General features: G+C 39.0%; 1 protein-coding gene across 1 annotated transcript; it reads left to right on the top strand.

The window, feature by feature from the left end:
- The first annotated feature begins 5986 nt into the window (after positions 1 to 5986).
- On the top strand, positions 5987 to 11786 carry LOC128733712 (tyrosine-protein kinase transmembrane receptor Ror). Its single transcript, XM_053827480.1, has 7 exons — positions 5987 to 6218; positions 6519 to 6931; positions 7684 to 8772; positions 8834 to 9038; positions 9100 to 9812; positions 9868 to 10193; positions 10253 to 11786. Exons 2-7 carry the CDS (start codon positions 6834 to 6836, stop codon positions 11236 to 11238), a joined length of 3417 nt encoding a protein of 1138 aa, XP_053683455.1. The 5' UTR covers positions 5987 to 6218; positions 6519 to 6833; the 3' UTR covers positions 11239 to 11786.
- The last annotated feature ends 6879 nt before the right edge of the window (positions 11787 to 18665 follow it).

Below are 18665 nucleotides of genomic sequence, written 5' to 3'. Positions count from 1 at the left end.
GCAGCAACACGATATTTTTGGAGCTGATTTATTGACTGCATCAGCATCGATTTACTCGCGGGACATCAAGTCCGTCGACCGTGTTGCTGACTAACTGCTGGAGGTGGTGCATTTGGTATCAAGACAGTTGGTAGTTCCTGTTAGACGTTCATTTTGTTTGCCGTACTAGAGGAAGTGCGGCGTTTAGTCGTTATCGGGTACGTACGCCGGTGTAGGCAGTGTTGCCACATGTACAGATTTATCTGGAAAAGTACAGATTTTTCCGATTTTTTTGGTACAGATTCTGTACGGTACAGATTACAGATTATTGTCATAAAGTACAGATGGATACAGATTTTTTTGGGTGTCAAAAAATAATTTTTTTCTTTCAGTTTTGTTACTTGAAATCAATAGAGGAGCACCTCTTGACATGAATGCAAACAAAACAAAACGTGTCTGTCTTTAAGGTTATGTACCAATATCATCAAAGAAATTGGTAATTTGCGATTTTTGTATTTTTTAAAGCAAACAAACCAGGTTTCCTTATGTAACAAACCAACTTTGTGGTACAGATTTTGGTACAGATTTTTGAAAGCAAAAGTACAGATGAAAAAGATTTTTTTACCTTCCAGTACAGATGAATATGTGGCAACACTGGGTGTAGGTGACTTCGCAGTCGCTTAGCAATCAATTCCCGCAGCGGAGCTATGCGGCCGGTGTGGGCGAATCACAGCCGCTTAGCAAGATACATTCAGCTCCTGAGTCTCCCGTTCTTGGATTCAGCGTAGTAGTAGGAGGACTGTACAGCACGGAAGCTTGCAGCATCCGAGAATGCATTCGTCTCAGTAAGTGCTCAGTTTGCGGTTAGAAAAATTCGTCTGGGAATGCAGGCCTTGGACTACGCACAGTCAGACTTGGATTGTGTCACTGTAACCAGCGTGCAATTACCATCCGCGTCATTCGCCAGAAGCAGAATTCAGCTAATCCGCTGACATCGTTCATCCGTTCCATCTAAATGCTGATCATCTGTTCCATTTAAATTTGTTCATCCGTACACCATAATGAAAAACCGTTGGTTTTGTAGTGAAATATGTTGCGGCAGAAAGCCGCATTGTAATGTTCCCTCGCAGTTAGCTTGTCCAGCTGAATCTAGTCACAAAAGACTATTGTCCGTTCGACCATACGTGATACGCAGGAGCTATTGTTCTGAACATGAAAGAAATCTATTTACTACAAGTGTATAAAAGGCGATCAATAAATAGCATTCAGTGTACTAGCAGCCACCGTCGCTGGCGGATGGTTGCTCTCAGACAATCTAGTGTTTTATTTTGTGAAGAAGCCAGTCTCGTTAGTATCCGGACTACCCCAACGACGATCACGAACACTGATTTAAAAAGATAGATTACGACACTGATTTGTATTGCAATATATGCGGGAGGAAGTTCGGCTGCAAAGCACATGATTGCTCAGCATTGGCGTGGTTGGTCGTTCAAGTACGACACTTGTGGGAAATACTTTCCGAGTCTGCTGAGGCTAGCTGATCATGAAAAGAATCAATTCTAAGTTTTAAGCGATTCTCCTGCTAGTAGTGTGCTAGCGATGGCATCGAGCTGCGCTTCGCTGACCACAGAGATCTTGAACGATACAAGGTCGTGAGACATGGAACGTCGCCATATGCTTGTGACCAGTGCGGAAAACGTTTCGTCCGTAAAGATCACATGAAGGCACACAAGTAACAGGGTACGATTTGAACTAAACTTTAATTTAGTTAATTAATTAAAATAAATGTTATTTGTTTGGGGGGAATTATGAATATACCGCAATATATCGCAAATTCTTTACTGCGAGACGATTAAACCTAGGCGAATTTGATATCTGTGTTGGAAAAATGTGCTACAGCTGTGTGTTCGGTTATAATATGACTCTGTTTCATACAGTACAGTGTTTCATACGCATGCTTGCCGTTTCATTAGAAGTGTAGTGAAAAGATGTGCTGTTGATAAAATAGGATTGAATTGGTAAAATCCCTTCAACGTGGGGAACCATGGGTAATAAAAACAATCTTTAATTTCTGTAAGGTAGCAGGAAAGCAATAGTTTGTGTTCTTGATTTTGTTAAATTGTTTCCAAATGCACATAGAAATAACTCTGAAATCTTTCGAGAATTGAACGTATGCAATGTTACTACTTTGATAAATGTTATATACCACGCATGCAGTATGTATTATGTTGCATGTAGCATGTATACATGAAGAATCGTATGATTACAAGCATGGATACATGCTACTATCACTACAAAGAGACTTACGTAGTCCTGCGTCACCTATATATGCGGTCGTGTCTTGTACACAACCCCTCGGATTTTTAATTTTTTGGAATGACCTTGCCGTAAGATGTAGTCCTACACACTTAAATAAAAGCACCGAGCTCGGCAAAATTTTGCCGAAATCTCAACAGCCGACCGTTCGGTAGAATTTTGTATGTTGCCAAACGTTACTAAAGATGCGTAAACGTCGATATACACCATCGATATTTTTACCGAACGTTCGGCTGTTGAGATTTCGGCAAAATTTTGCCGAACTCGGTGCCATTTTTTAAGTGTGTACGACAAAAATTTAAGCCCTATCCAAAAGTTAGTCTAGACCTATTTTGGAAAAACTAAGTACGCCAAGTTGCTTATTTGCATAAACTCTCTTCACACACAAAGTTTCATTTGGTCGAGTTGGCGTGAAATACTTCAATATTATAATAATACTTTAACTGAAGTATTTTTCCGAAATTATCATTCCTAATTCCTACACTCGCAAAGGCGATAACGCATGCTACGTTGCAGTCGATTGTCTATTTACCAAAATTTCTGAAATCAATTTACATGGACAAGCATTTATCGTGGAATAATCTAAGCGCGGGTTTCGTGAATTCGGAAATATCATTCAGCTTATTGAGAAGATAGTGCTACAGAAAACCCTTTATATGCTTCGTAGAAACTGGAATCATTCTGCAAAACCGGTTTTTTCTGATATTATAAAGCTCGAACTACCAATAAACAGTGGAGATGATCAGCCTGATAGGCCGGGACGAAATATGATAAAGGAAAATCAAAGGTTTGGTCCAGTGCGCAACAATCTTTTAAGAGAATATTAGTAGTTTTTGAAAGGATATTTCTTACGATTTCTTACGACCGCGATTAAACCTAGACTAATTTAATGTCTGTGTTAGGAAAGTGCGTCAGAAAAAGTGACAAAATCCCCTCATCTCAACAAGATTTTTTAGGACTGCGATTAAACATGTTTTCGCGTGGTTTCAGGCTCAAAACGGTACGATTCAAATCCACAAATGCAATGCGTGCTGTGATCTTTTTGAGCAATGAATAGAAAAATATCATCTGAAGGCTGTTTCCCTACTACTTAACCCTTTATAAGGCCGTGGCAATTATTTTGACACCAACGAAAAAGATTTGTTTTGCGTCTATAATGACATTAATATAATTATAGAAGCAAAATAAAAAATTTTTGTTGGTGGCAATATAGTTGCCACTGCCTTATAAAGGGTTAAGGCTCAAACAGAATGCTGCGTCAACGCGTCCGTCAGAGTTTCTGACAGTTTTCCCATGGATTTACTGTCAAATTGACGGCGACGGATGCGTTGACGCAGCATTCTGTTTGGCCCTTTAGTGGGCTGTAAACAGAAAATGTGGAATACGTAAATATCCAGTGATTAATAGCTTTTCTCCTCCGCTGGGTTTACGATAAAGCGCTTATTTTTTGCTTTGATGAACGACAGAAGGAGAGCTTAGTTCATTTATGTGCTCTCAATTTTCTTCTAGGTTATAGAATCACAACATTCAGTTGGGTACATTTACATATTATTTGACAAGCAACATTTTAAAAGGTCCATGTGCAAATGAGAGATTCCATTTGCGTCTCCTGTTCATTCCGAAACAGAAAACCTTGGCCAGTCAAAGTCGAAAAGAATGTCCATGATTGAAATGGAAAACCACTGTTAACGCCCAAGTAGCACTTGTAACTAATCATAAAAATAAAAAAATACAAAAAGGTTGCACAGCAGTTACATTTAGGATACTTGTAACGAGTTAGGTTACATAAAATTAAAAATAGTTACTTTTTAGTTTTCTAGTGACAAAAATCTCAAAAAGTTACCAGGTAGTTACCAAATGACCAAATTGAAACCTTTTTTTCGAACTGTCAACAACTTGGTCGTCGCAAAATAGTCACCTTTCAGTTACGAGTTACCAAATAGTTATCAAGTGACACAAATGAAACCTTTTTCCAAACTGTCATCAACTTGCTGGTCGCAAAACAGTTAATTTTCCGTTACGAGCAGTTACGAAGTCAAAAAAAGTCGGCTAGTAACATTTTCGCAACAATTTGTTCACTGTTCCTTGTAAACACAACGAATTAAGGAAAAACTAGACCTGAAGAATATTGCTAATGGTAAAGATAAACAATTGGTACACGGGTTGTGAAATGCTCTTGTAAATGCGTTTATTTACTTAATTGATGGTACTTGGAATCTTCTCCGCCCAGACATTGGTATTAAGTAAACAAATGATGATTATTCTCAAACGTCAAAACGATCAAGTTACATCGAAACGAAACCGGCAATGAAAATAGGTTACAGTGTAACTTAGAAATGACGACATAAGAAATAAGTGACTACAACAGATTTAATATTGGTTACCGTATAACCGATACCGTAACCAGGTCGAAGGCTAAGGTTACGTACAACTAGAATGTAACTGAAATGTAACCTTCTATGATTAACACTAGTGGTAACTGTTTTATTCAAACTGAAACTATTCTTTGATATTAAATTAACACTTTCTTTTCACAACAATCACTAAAAAATACCTTTTCCCGATATCAACAATGTGAACAATGAACAATGGCTGCTTAAAATCATTTCATGCAATATGCCGAAAACGATACAAAACGAACGATACGGAAACGAAAACGATTCAAGGACGATGGTGTAGTAGTGAATTTTACTGTGATACAAGTGATAGCGAAAACAACTTGATTTTTAATGGTTTCTAGGTGAATGCTCCACTAATTCATTATTGCTAAGAATAAATTTAAAAAATCAAAAAATTAAAATTTAAATTTTTATATTTGATTTACAAAACATCAATTTTTCAAAGAAGTAAGTAACGAAAAGCTATATTAAATAAGAGCGCGTGAATTTTTCAAAGCTAGAATCATGCATTTCACCATAAATTTGAAACTGCATTAAAATTTGTGTTGAAATAATAATTTATACACTCTTCTATATTCAATAGTTAAATTTACTGCTTGACGTTGACAGCCATAGATTGAAATAATAAACCTGCTACATTTTCGCTATGCAATAAAAGTTACAAGATAACTAATTTGCCACCAATTGAAAGTCAATTTACAGTTTATGTGTAACTTCAATAGTAACCATTTTGTATCTATACATGTTACATATTGGTTATTGAGTAACTGTTAATGCAACCAGATTTAGTTACATAAGTTGCGCTATTTCGGTTACACAACTGTTATATTTTAGGTTACTGTAACCGAAGTTTTACATTTAAATTTGTCGCATATCAGCCGCTGCGACTCAATTGTGACAACGTGTGCTACTTGGGCGAAGCATTCAACTCAGGTTTTACCTTTACCCATCTTATAAGAAACTGCTAGGTCTAATCAAAAACCAACGGGTTTCTGTTTCAAAGAAAACCACAGTAGATTTCTGCACACTCTAAACAACAACACTTTAAAACCATCTCATTTAGAATCAACACTGTGTGCGTTAATTTTTCTCCTTTCTCTCACATTTCATCGCATTCACGCAATTTCTTTCATTCTTGTTGAATTTCCCATTCGAAGCGCTCTCACTGCGTGACAAATTCACAAATTCTCTCTCATTCTACTTTGTGATCTGCCCATGAGACGACTGCCAGTTTTTGTTCAGCTCACTATTCTTCTGCGTTCGTCGCATCGATAAACAAAAGCATCCGCGAAAAAAGTGTTTTAAATGCTTAAAACATGCATTTTGTTGTGAAAAAAGTGCACCTAAAGCGTATTCTTCACGAGTGATAGATGGTGGCATGTGGAAAGTGTGTTCTCTAGCAGAAGCGATCGAATTTTCCACGGGTGGAAATTGAATTGAAATTTTCATTCAGTTCGGAGATCTGCAGCAAAGGGGGAACGACCCATCGTTTCAGTGGTGTTGGTAGAAGTGCTGAAGAGTGTTGTACGTACAAGTCGCCGCTTGGTTGGCGGTGTGAGTGTGTTTGCATGCGTCACACTGGCGGGGGAGGCGACGGCATGCGAAATAACAGTAGCGCTCCGCAGTGCATTCTTGATTGTGATAGCTGCTATGATTCCTATGAAACTTCTGAAGTTTCCTTTTGTTGTCATTTGTATGTCTAGTTCAATCATCGTGGTAAATAACAGTGTCAAGAGTTGCATTGTTTTAGGGAGTGCATAGGAATCATGTTCATAAAGTAGACACACTTTCTCATGCCATTCATGTTTCTCCTCTTATGATTAGCTTAGACAGCTTAGCGGCATAGTGGCGACATAAAGTGTAGAAAACCTACACATGTGCGTTTAGGTGTGTGCTGTTTGTGATCATAAAAATTAAGAAAGCAGTTAGAAAAAAAAGAACAGTGACGCACCCATTGCATAGCAGGGGTGTCGGAAGATCTGCGGGGAAGTTCTTTTTGTTTTATGGCCACCGAACAGTAATAAAAAATCTTCCTCAGTGTGTGCTGATAAGAAATCCCAACGAGAGGGAGTGTGCGTGCGACGTAAGCGAAGAAAGTTGACCGCAGAACGGTTCTGATTGACGTTCAGAAGGAGAATTATGTTAACAGTCGTCTACATTGCGGCAGTGGTATTTTGTTTACAAAGCTCGGCATCACTGGGGGAAACGACCAATGTGCTGGATATAGCGAATAATGGGTAAATGGATGTCATTTTTATCTTCCATACATAATGCAATACAATGAAGTGCGGTTGCGTAAAAATATATATATATATTTAGTGAAATGTGGGCACCACCAAATTTAACGAGCCCAATAAAATTATGACCAATTTCTGTTTATTTGATTGCATAGTGCCGGAGTGGTTCAGATTTAAAATGCGGTACATATGCTCGAAATTGACTTGATTGCAGCTCAGAAATTAAATCTACAGCAGATGTGCCGGATAAGGATGTTTAAAGAAAGCAGAAAGCCAATAACTGTTCAAATAATTTCAAGTACACACACAATAACATATACAGCAATCATCGTGTTGTTTAGACGGTTTTCCGTAGCTGTGACCGATATCAAGTAGATTTTCAATATAACCATATATTAGCATGTTGATGCAACGATAGGTGATAGTATTGTTCAAGAGACATTTATTCACTATTATATAATACTATTTGTTATCCTAACATGCGGATACGAACAAAAGAGAAACATGAAAAATTTATAAGTTTTCAGAATGAAGCATTCTCATCTTGTTTACTACAAGTCCAGTACAAATTGATGACGCGTTAGAAAAAATATATGAAAATTTAAGCTTCAATTTGTTTTTAGAGCAGCATACTTGAAGGTAGACTTTGATGATAAGTAGAACAAATTAAGTAGAGAGGAAAAAGTTTTACCAAGTACCCATATATTTTACTACAAATTCTACACAATTTTTGCATCCTTTCTTTTGATCAGGTTGATCCAACCTACGGTGGAAAAATTCAATCGGCGAAAAAAGACTGAAAAGCTGCCGTACCGCGATGAAGAGGAAAAAATTGAGCTTGGCGTATGCCAGGTGTACGTCGGAACCACTTGCGATGAGTTTCTTCGGAATCAAACAGTATTCATCACACCGGACATTACGATGGATGTCTTGGAAGAACGACTCAAGGCAGCCTACGGTGTCATCAAGGAATCGAAGGACATGAACGCCAACTGCCGGGTATACGCTCTTCCCAGTCTATGCTACAGTATTTTACCCGTATGTCGAACCCCGGAAAAGACCAATCACCAGTATTTTGCCAATAAAGCGGCGGCTGAAGCAGTCAGACGCGGCAATGGATACAACCGATCAAGGTTTAAATCCCATGAGAAGAAGAACAATCGTAAAACAGCAATAAAAATGACTACCACGCCCTCTACGGTGATGACAACTACGGAAAGACTGAAAGTGTACTTTAGCGGTGGAGTAACCCCAGCCTTTAACATCAATGATTTCCATGGAGAAATTGTTACGGAAAACACATTGGATGGTACACGGAAAAGAAGATCAAGCGATTTTGAAGCAGACAAAAGTCGTCGTTTCCTGCAGCAAAATACCTACATAAGCGATGATGGCTATTACTCATCTTACTCGGCTAATGCCAACAGTAAGAAAAACTATCCTCCAACGAGAAACACCGAAAACTTAAGACGTATCTGCAGGAATGATTGCGAGTTATTGGAAAATGAGCTGTGTCAAACGGAATACGCGATAGCAAAGCGGCATCCCACAATTGGACAAAAACTTCCGCTGGAAGAATGTGACGATCTGCCACTGCAAGACTCAGTTGATGGAACAATACTGAATGGAATCGGAGGGCTCGGAAGTTCTGGGGACATGGAATGTATGCGGTTGGGTATCAAAATGGATATCATCCCAGATGACGATTGCTACTGGGAATCCGGTATCACTTACAGAGGAATTTTGGCAAAATCCAATACTGGCAAACCTTGCATGCGGTGGTCGAAACTAATGAGAGAGATTTCCAATTACCCAGAACTGGCTGGCCACAACTATTGCAGGTAAAAAGCTTTATTTTACTCTCTTATAAAACCCGCAGTAAGTTGCATTTCTATTTTTTAGGAACCCGGGAGGTGAACAAGCTTCACCGTGGTGTTACGTAGATCTTAAGAAAACCATAGAGTTTTGTGAAATCCAAAGGTGCTCGGAACGAATGTGGTTGTATTTGATCGTTAGTTTTGTAGCATTTTGTGCCACCATTATCGTAATTATCACAATCCTCTGCTGTAAAAAGTACAGGAAACATGGCGTCTCAAACATTCAAAATGTTGGTTTGGTCTCTTTTAACCTTCACGATTCAATCCTCATAAATATATTGATAATTTCAGATTAACCTACCGAACGCAGACAAGAATATATACGGAAATTCACGTCACAATTCACCAATCGAAATGACATCTCTTATCGCAAACCAAAACACAACTGGTGCTATCAATAGAAACTCGGAGAATGGAGGAATCCAAGGATTGACCAGCGGTCAAAATGGAAACCAGGGTCAATCGTCACAGTCTCGCAATAACGGCATAGCTCGCGTCCCCCAATACACACTGCAGGATGTACGTTTTGTAGAAGAACTAGGAGAGGGTGCCTTCGGTAAGGTCTACAAAGGGGAACTTACGCAAAAAGATGGCGACAAAATTTTCGTCGCTGTCAAAGCTTTAAAAGAAAACGCTAGTGCGAAAACTCAAGCTGATTTTAAACGAGAAATTGAACTGATTTCTGACCTCAAACATGACAACATTGTTTGTATACTGGGAGTTGTTCTGAAGGAAGAGCCTCTTTGCATGTTGTTTGAATATATGGCACAAGGCGATTTGCATGAATTCCTTATCGCAAACTCTCCGAACGAAGGAAAGCAACTGACACAGTTGCAGTTTTTGCTAATTGCTCAGCAGATTTGCGATGGTATGGAATATCTGGCTAGCCATCATTATGTTCATAGGGATTTGGCCGCAAGAAACTGCTTAGTTGGAGAACATCTAACTGTAAAAATCTCCGATTTTGGATTGTCGCGTGATATATACAGTTCTGATTATTATCGGTAAGTTTGTTTATTATATCATTGCGAACTACTATCTGAACGTTCATTACTGTAGGGTTCAATCTAAATCACTGCTCCCCGTTCGTTGGATGCCATCGGAATCGATCCTGTATGGTAAATTTACAACTGAGAGTGACGTTTGGTCCTACGGAGTAGTTTTGTGGGAAATCTACAGCTACGGTCTGCAACCGTACTACGGATACAGCAATCAGGAAGTTATTAATATGGTCCGAGCCAGGCAGTTGCTGCCGTGTCCAGAGGCTTGCCCAAGTGCAGTTTATTCGCTAATGGTTGAATGTTGGCACGAGCAAGCTGTTCGCCGTCCAACATTCCCGGAAATTGGCCATCGCCTCAAGATTTGGTATCAAGCTCAAAAGCGAAGTATGCAATCGATTGTATTGATGCTTTTTCAAAAAATAATACTAACCATTTACTTTCAGATGAACAAAACGAACAAGGTTTTAATCGAAAAGGATCCGTCTTAAGTGTCAACAATCAACGAATGTCCTCGCAAGGAAATCTAAATGCAGTAACTCCCTCATCATCGTCCAGCCACCATTCGCTCAATCGAAACATTTCGGCAGATCCCCGAGATCAGCTGCAGCAACAGCAGCTACCGTACCCAAGCCATCAACCTCGCAAGCATCATCACTCGCTGGAAAGGGAGAAAATGCTCCGCACGAGCCAGCAGCATACCCATCAACAACAACAGCAGCAGCAACAACAACCTCACCATCATCACTCCCGATCCCATCATCAACATCATAACTCATTGGATCGCTCCAATAGCGGAAAGCTTGAAGAGGGTGAACAGTTCGAAACACAAAGCAACCGTAGTTTTTACCATAATGCCGGAACTAGTCGTAGCAGTAAAAGCATACACTCTATGCAGGAGAACCCTCCATCGCAATCACATCTGCACCAGCATCAATCAAGCGTCCAATCATACAAGAACTTCAGTTTGCCTCGCAAAAGCATCGACAGCAGCCTGGAATTCGGAGATGGCGATACAACGGCTGCCAGCAGTCCTGGAGCGGGCTACTCCAATCGAGAATCTAAGCGTCCTCCCAAAGACCCGCATCGCCACCATCATCATCACCACCATCACGGCTCCGGACGAAGTCGGCGGATGGAACAATCAACCGGAACCATTTCAGTTTCGTCTCTTACCAGTGAGGCTGATCTAAATCAGCAGAATCAAATAATACCAAAGAATAGCACTCAATCACTGGCACAACCATTGATGAGTCGCAAGCCGAGCAACAGCGGAAGCATCCTTAGCGTCGCCAGTGAAACTAACAGTTCCTTTGGTAACGCCAACTATAGCAGCAGCCAGAACAACGGTAATAGTCCGGCAGTGACAGCAACGACGCCATGTGGCGACAGTTCTGGGCTTCCCCTGATGCAAAGCTCGTATCACGAATGATAATCCTAGAAGGGTGTCTCTTGTTTTAATATTTATTTAACACAATACATGCATTTATCATAAATACGATAAGTTAGGAAGTGGAAATCATGAGCGTGGAAGGATTTTAGATAAGCGAAAACACAATACTAAGACTATATAGGATGAAAGTGAGCTCATTTGGCAGCGCCTAGGACAAACGGTTCTCAAAGTCGTCAAGCAAGTAGCTAGAAGATAGTGAGATGGATGACTTTTTACTCTTTGTGTAACGATGATCTCTTAGTCCGTATGGCTGGATAACACACGACAGTGTGTGAGACAGTGAAGTTTTACAAGACATGTATTGCATTTTTAGAGACTGCCTTATTTTTTTTTATATTTCCATTCAAATCTTTGCCGACAAATGTTTTTTTTTATTTTTAATAAGCGCGTATTTAAATAAATTAAAAATGGGTTCATAGCACTGAATTAATTTAAATCCATGTACGCTACAGAAATATGCATCCATCTCAATCATGTTCTCACCCTTTATGAACTAATCTCAAAGAAAACGACGACATAGCTTTATGTCGGGTGAAATAAAACTAAGTATTACATACACATCTGGATGTTTTTATTTTTCCGAAGTTCTTTTCTGCAACCTTCGTGCAATTCACCATGTAAACTGCGGAGCTTTGATTTTACGAAAAGCGAAGTGTATTTCAGTGAGGATGTTTTACATCGATCAAAATCAATGAACGACCCAAAGTCTGGTGAATATGGCGGGTGACATAAAACTATATCCTCCAATTATTGTTGGACGAATATAGAAACATGGGACTATGCAGCAAAAAACAATATCGACAAAAAAATTAAATAATTTTTCAACGGTTCTCGGTTAGAATCTCAAAGTCCGTTCCTCTTGGTATATGGCCGTTTTTTTTAAATTACTATAGCATCGCTAGTTTAGGCAGTAGAAGCCAGTGGAAAATCTTATCTGGTTTCATAAATACCCCGTAATATCCGGTATTGCGACCATTTCACACAACTCACCAATAGTGAATTCATAAACAAACCTGGCTTAGGCCGATTGGCACTCAGATTTAATTGCAGGACTGTTGATCCAAGTGAAAGTGTTCATTCTGTCAAGCTTTGAATATCGTTGAAAATTTTCGGGTTAGAGTTTACACGGTACCAGATTAAGATATGAATTCCCTATAAAACTTCATTGCCGCGGGATGTTGCCATCCCCTTGTATAACTTTCTCACTGATCCAGTTACACGCCTCCAGCGACTCTCCCCGTATTATTTAAACACTCTGGTATACCAATCAGGCAACCCTTTTAATATTGTACACATATCCGGAAGTCGCATCTTCCCACCGCATGCAATAGGCAGTTCAATATATGATATTATTTAAAGTAAACTACGAATGATTATTTACATTAGTTTTGTATTGGTGCAGCCATTAAATTATCTTTGTTTTTCGTTCTAAAATAGGTTCAATGTTATATTAGAAACCCGCACCAAGAGAAATGGATTTTGGTCTTGTCATGTGATGTTTCAAAATAAAAAAATACTACATAGCCATTAACAACGTAGGGTACGGGAGGGTATTTTCAGCAGGTTTCTAAATTCAGCCTATTGGCCTCTTCTTTCGCTAATAAATATACTTTACCGACATACAATTTTAATATGTTATAACTATTTTCTCAAGAATGTAAGTAATCTACTATTTTTTATTCAAGAATGGCAAAACCACCTGTTCTTCCACTAAAACTAGGCCATAGGCCGAAAAAATAGATGCCCTCGCCCAATGGGCTGAAAATACCCTCCCGTGCCCTAGGTCTATGAATTTTCGACCAACGGTTCGTGGTTGTTTTCCACTCCATCGAGCTTTATAAATACTAGAAATTAAGTTTTCTTCGGTGTTACAACCATTGACATTGGGAATCTATTGTAATATTGTCCGGATGTTTGCTGTATAAACTGTACTGCATTTGTTTTTGCTATAATCGCTATTGAATGAGCGATTATTAATTTTATGCGTGCTTGTGATAATGTGGTTTACTTTACTTTCAATACTTGCTCAGCTTTACCCTTTCGTTACTCCAGATTCGGTAACCATGCGGCTACCAAGCCCCCCTCTTACCACACTAACAGCCTAGTAGCGCATAACAGCACCAAAAATAACCAACACAAAATATAAGTACATGCCCCTACTTGCCCGATAACCAACATGAGTAGCTGGAGAATTCAGTAGACACAAATACCGAACCAAAACAAGTCTTCCATTTCTTTACTTCAACAACCTTTTTCATCATTGCATCCCTTGCAAAACAAAAACCTTACCTTCACAAGCATATAGAAAGCCCAAATTGGCAGGATCGCCAATGTGTGATTCAGTGTAAAGGCCCCCATATGTTGGGTTGGAAATGAACAAAATTACTTTAAGCAATATGCTATGCGCCTTTGTCCGAGCGATTTGAACCTAAGACCTGAAGCGTGAGAGCCTACATCGTACTACGAATCTATCTGAATTGCTCCGTAGTCGCAAGGTTACCGAGTCTACTTTGACAAGAGAGTGGTCGTGGGTTCGAATCTTCTTAGAATCAGGCCAGTCATTGTCAAATAACCATGATTAGCATGGGTTTTTTCTCAAGACTATAATTTGAGTCGTTAGTGGGTTGATATATCAAAATGCTCCAATGCCACTAAAGGGTGTCTCACACCAAATTGTATCACGGAAAAAGTGCTGTAGAAAATTACCTAGATGACCGATCAAACATTCAGACAATAAAATATAATCCATTAGTAAGCGTTTGGCATATTTATTTCATTCAACTCCAATATCATAACCGTATGCTCGCACCATACGCTTAACTCCACTCATAATGTTCTGTACATCTGGCTCAGAACAATTGGCTGCAGCTTCTTCTGTACGGAAACCCAATTTTTCTTCTTGTCTTCCTCAGATTTGACCTCATAATAGCTCAGTATTTTTCGATGGGCCTTAGTTCCGTTGCGTTGGGGGAGTAAATATCCTTGGGTACCATAATCCGTTAGCTTCGTACCACTCCAGAACATCCTTTGAATAGTGGCACAAAGCTAGATCTGGCCAGGAGTTCGTAGGACTCTCGGGTTGCTCCAATAGAGGAAGCAGACGCTACTGTAGACACTCCAGGTAGATCCGCCCGTTTACTGTCCCGGTAGTCACGAACGGCGCACTCCGTTTGCCACATGAGCAGATCGCTTGTCAAATCATATATTTCTTGGTAAATTTTGAAAGTTTCTGCTTCCTTACTTCTCCTCCCTCTGTTGGGTACTCCTATCACTGCGTCCATTATTTTGAGCTATTGCGATATGTCCCGCTTATTTCTTTTACCGTACGCCTCAAGCTTACCTATCACTTATTGAGGAAGTGATAGGCTGGAAGTTGGCGTGAGACGGTTACGTATCAGGGATGACTTGGTTTATGAACCTTGTTACTATGATCGGCGACGCAAACCAGATCTCCCTAGGCTCTAGTAGGCCCTTTTCGAGATACTGCAGTGTACATCCTATTAGCGCTCCACAATTGCAGAGCAAGTGTTCCGAGGTTTCGCTCTCGCCGTTACACAGGCGACAAATATCATCTTATACGAAACCGAGATTCCGAAGATGATATTTACTGTCCTATCACAAGACGGGTAAGCGTGCTGAGATCTCTCTTATTAAGACTCAGCAACTTTTGAGTAACCTTAATACTCGGCGTTATGATTTTTTTTGATTGTTTGAGCGATTGTACGGCCGTCCAATTGGCCATGATTGTTCGGCTCTCCCATTGCTTCAACTCACCCTTCAGCACACAGTCAGAGATTCGGCAGAATGGATCTGGACCCGTGAATGGAGAGTTATGTCCACATCTGGCTAGTTCGTCTGCAAGTTCATGCCTCTCTTTACCGCAATGACCAGATACCCAGTACAAATTTACCGAGTTCACTTAGCTTAGTTTCCGTAAGAAGCAAATGCACCAGACAATGTCCCAGACAATTTTTGAGGAGTAATTAAACGCTTTAAGGGCTTTTAGTGTCGCTTGGCTGTCAGAGAAAATGTAAATTTTGACATGTTTTTATTTCCTTTTAAGACAGACGTTTGTACATTCTATTATATGTAGCAGCATGTTTCCTAACTTCCTCCAGAACGTCAAACTTGTGCTGAGCGGCGAAGAACAGAGTAGCTCCCGAAGGTGCCGGAAGTCCGGCTTGAAATCATCCATGATGAGACAATGAGGCTTCGTCAATATCTGGGTGTACAGTTCCCGGGCCCGACTTTCCCACCGTATTTTGCCGTTCGTCACGATTTAGAGCCTTCTGCACTTTTTACGTATACAGTGCCTCCCGGTTCTTGACTCTCTGAACGAAAGACTTGGACAGATTCAACTTTTTGACCACATCCCTGACCGAAGCATTGGGATTCCGCTTAAAATCCGCTTGTGACAGGATCACTAGTAGAACATCTATTCTGACTGCATTTCTCCTTCCATTCGATGCTCAGAGTTTCGTAGGGTCTTTTTCTAATTCCCGTCGTAATAAGGAAAGCCATTCTAATTTTCATCATTTGCTGGATGGATTTAGTGAATACTCCAAAAGTTCTTGTACTGATTTGACTAAAACACACTTACCTTCCGATCCGTGAACTTTGAAATCACTGAAAAGTGACTATTAAAGCATATTATTGAAATTACGCAACTGACTTCATTACTAAAATTCGTCGTACCGTTTTAAAATCCGTCCAACAAAATTTTTCATCGCCCGAACTAAAAATCACAACAATGTTTACGAAGCTAACGCGCATGTATTTGTGTAGGACGGCATGACAAATGTTATTCTACACAATTTCTGCAGGTCAGGCAAGTTTTTCTGGCTGTAGAATAACGACAATGCCTTGCGTGAGTTATTTTCATTTATGAATGACGGAAATTAAAACGATTAGTCGACATTGTCTTCTTCGTCGCACAAAAAAACGTAGGAAATTTGGCTGGTAGGACTTCTTTAATGATAAAAAGCATTTAAATAGATCTCAGCTCACTTTGATTGATTGCGTATGATAGACAACTAACTAAAATATTAGGGAATAACTAGTTTTGCATTGTGTGTCATAAAAATGGTGATATTTTTAATAATTTGTGTTGAATAGGACGGGAATAGACAATTACGACGATGTAGCAACATACCCTAGTTATGTTTAATCACATGACTGCACGATTCCGAGTCGTTTTCCTATGTCCCAATTAAAGAGTTTCAGGATTTTTCAGGAAGGATTTTTCAGGTACTTACCCAAAATCAATTCGCTACGTTGCTTTTCGGATGACGCCATTTTTTCCAATTTTCGAAAAACTGTCAGCGGTAAAAATACAACCAGCTCAAAATGAATGATCTCATATTCCTATAATCGACATTAAATACCGTGCTTAAACGTTACCGGGAGCCACTGTGCCACGTGTCCCACCTCTTTGATTAGAGGCCGTACATATAAACTTTCGGTTGCTACGGATCGATTACTTAAATTTGAATGAATCAGCATCTGTGGTTCGAGCAGCACATCAATAACTGAGACAAAATAAACAAAAAATAATTGAAAGAAAGCAGTAATCTTTCTTTAAGGTGAAATTATAATACCATGCTGCATCAATATCCGGACACTTAAGCAGGTCATATGTTTAATATGCTTCATAAACAATTATTTCGCAACATTCTAGTAATTGCTTTGTACTATAATCAAATATGAAGCTTAAATTTGCAATAACGCATCAATTTTACAATGAAAACTCAATAAAATACATTAAAATAAGAGAAATAAGCAGGCTTGCCTTGTTCATAAATCCGGACACCTCACATCTCAGTGAATCAATATCCGGACACTTTTGAATCGTTTTCCGGACAGGCAAAACTTTCTCCTATTTTGTCTAAGAAATGTATGCCTATAACATATAACTTATCACTTGTAAAACGTAGTATTAAATAATCATCTCTCTATATATTCTTTTAACTTTTAATGCCGCTTTGGTGTAATTAATGGTACGATTTTAGTCAAGTGCTACACAGACCCACTTACCTAACCAGAGAGTGAAAGTGATTAAGTACTTCTACATTAAATTTCTTAAAGTATTTTGGATTTCCAAATATTTTGACGGTTCCATGGATCGAGACTTCTTCTCTTACCACACCTTCTGCCTGGTTCAACGTGTCCTTTCCCATTTACTAAGAAAAACGTTAAGTAGTTACCATCAATAGTCAAACATGTCCGGAATTAAAAACATGGTATTAAATCCGGACAGCGTAATTATTTATAAAAATACACTTTATTTCAACACATTAATGAATGACACCGTCACAATTAATTAAAATTAACCTTCTTTGTTGTAAATCAAAATAAATAATATGCTAAAAAAATTAAATTTTCATGGGAAAAATTTGACCAATTCCATTTATATCATTCATTTTCATTAGGCCAGCACATAGCCAATGATTTATCTCCGTACTCATGGGCAGGCTTCATTTTCAGTTTTTTGCTCAGAATTCGAAAAACTAATGTAAAAGGCAATTGTAGAGTTAATTATTATCTATATTATTGTAGAAGAAACTATATTTCTGTCTTTTGTATTAACAGTGCTATGGAACTGCTACACCGTTGGTAGCAAAAACAGCGCTCATTTGGCTACCAATGGGGTAGCAATCGCATAACACCGTAAATTCAAATGATAAAACTATACTTTCTTCAACAATAATGTAGATAATAATTAGCTCTACAATTGCTCTTTATACTGCATTTTCGAATTCTATTTAGGTGAGACGCTGTAGTCAAATGAACATCTAACGCACAAAAAAAAACGAGAATGAAGCCTGCTCATGGGTCATATTATTCAATGGGACCCATCCACCATGCTATGAAATAACGAATTGTTTGATAATCCTATCAAACAATATTTATTTGCATATTATTCGATAGTTTTCCAGTTGCTTTCTTACGTAATTGATGAATAATGTGCACATTCTGGACAGATAAACACCGGAACTACCGTTTCCGTTTACCGAACCGAACCCAGCTGTTACACTAAAAGTTATATTTACCTACTGTTTGTCGTTGTACTTCGATAAGATTATAGTGAGCAGCACTCTAATCCGCAGACGATAAATTCGATTGAAACGTCCATGCACGATAATGCTGTGGTCAGATTTAGTTGTTCAACTTACAACTTTCTTCAAAATTTGTGAAATATTTAACTGTTTATTTAATCAAATAATTCAATAATTGAACAAATAATTCAAAACACTGTTGCTGTTTGCTACTCTTTTCAAATTTACCCCTCAGAATCCGTTTTAACCCAAACAACCCCATGTGCAATTATTTACATGCTCTGAGTTTGTGTGTGCACATCTCTGCAGCCACCAAAAGCTGTCGCGGCATCAATCATTGAGACAAAACTG

The sequence above is a fragment of the Sabethes cyaneus genome, chromosome 2, assembly GCF_943734655.1.
Source record: "Sabethes cyaneus chromosome 2, idSabCyanKW18_F2, whole genome shotgun sequence".
Lineage (NCBI taxonomy): Eukaryota > Metazoa > Arthropoda > Insecta > Diptera > Culicidae > Sabethes > Sabethes cyaneus.
Note: the sequence above shows the minus strand (reverse complement) of the source record. Positions and strands in the feature narration are given on the sequence as shown.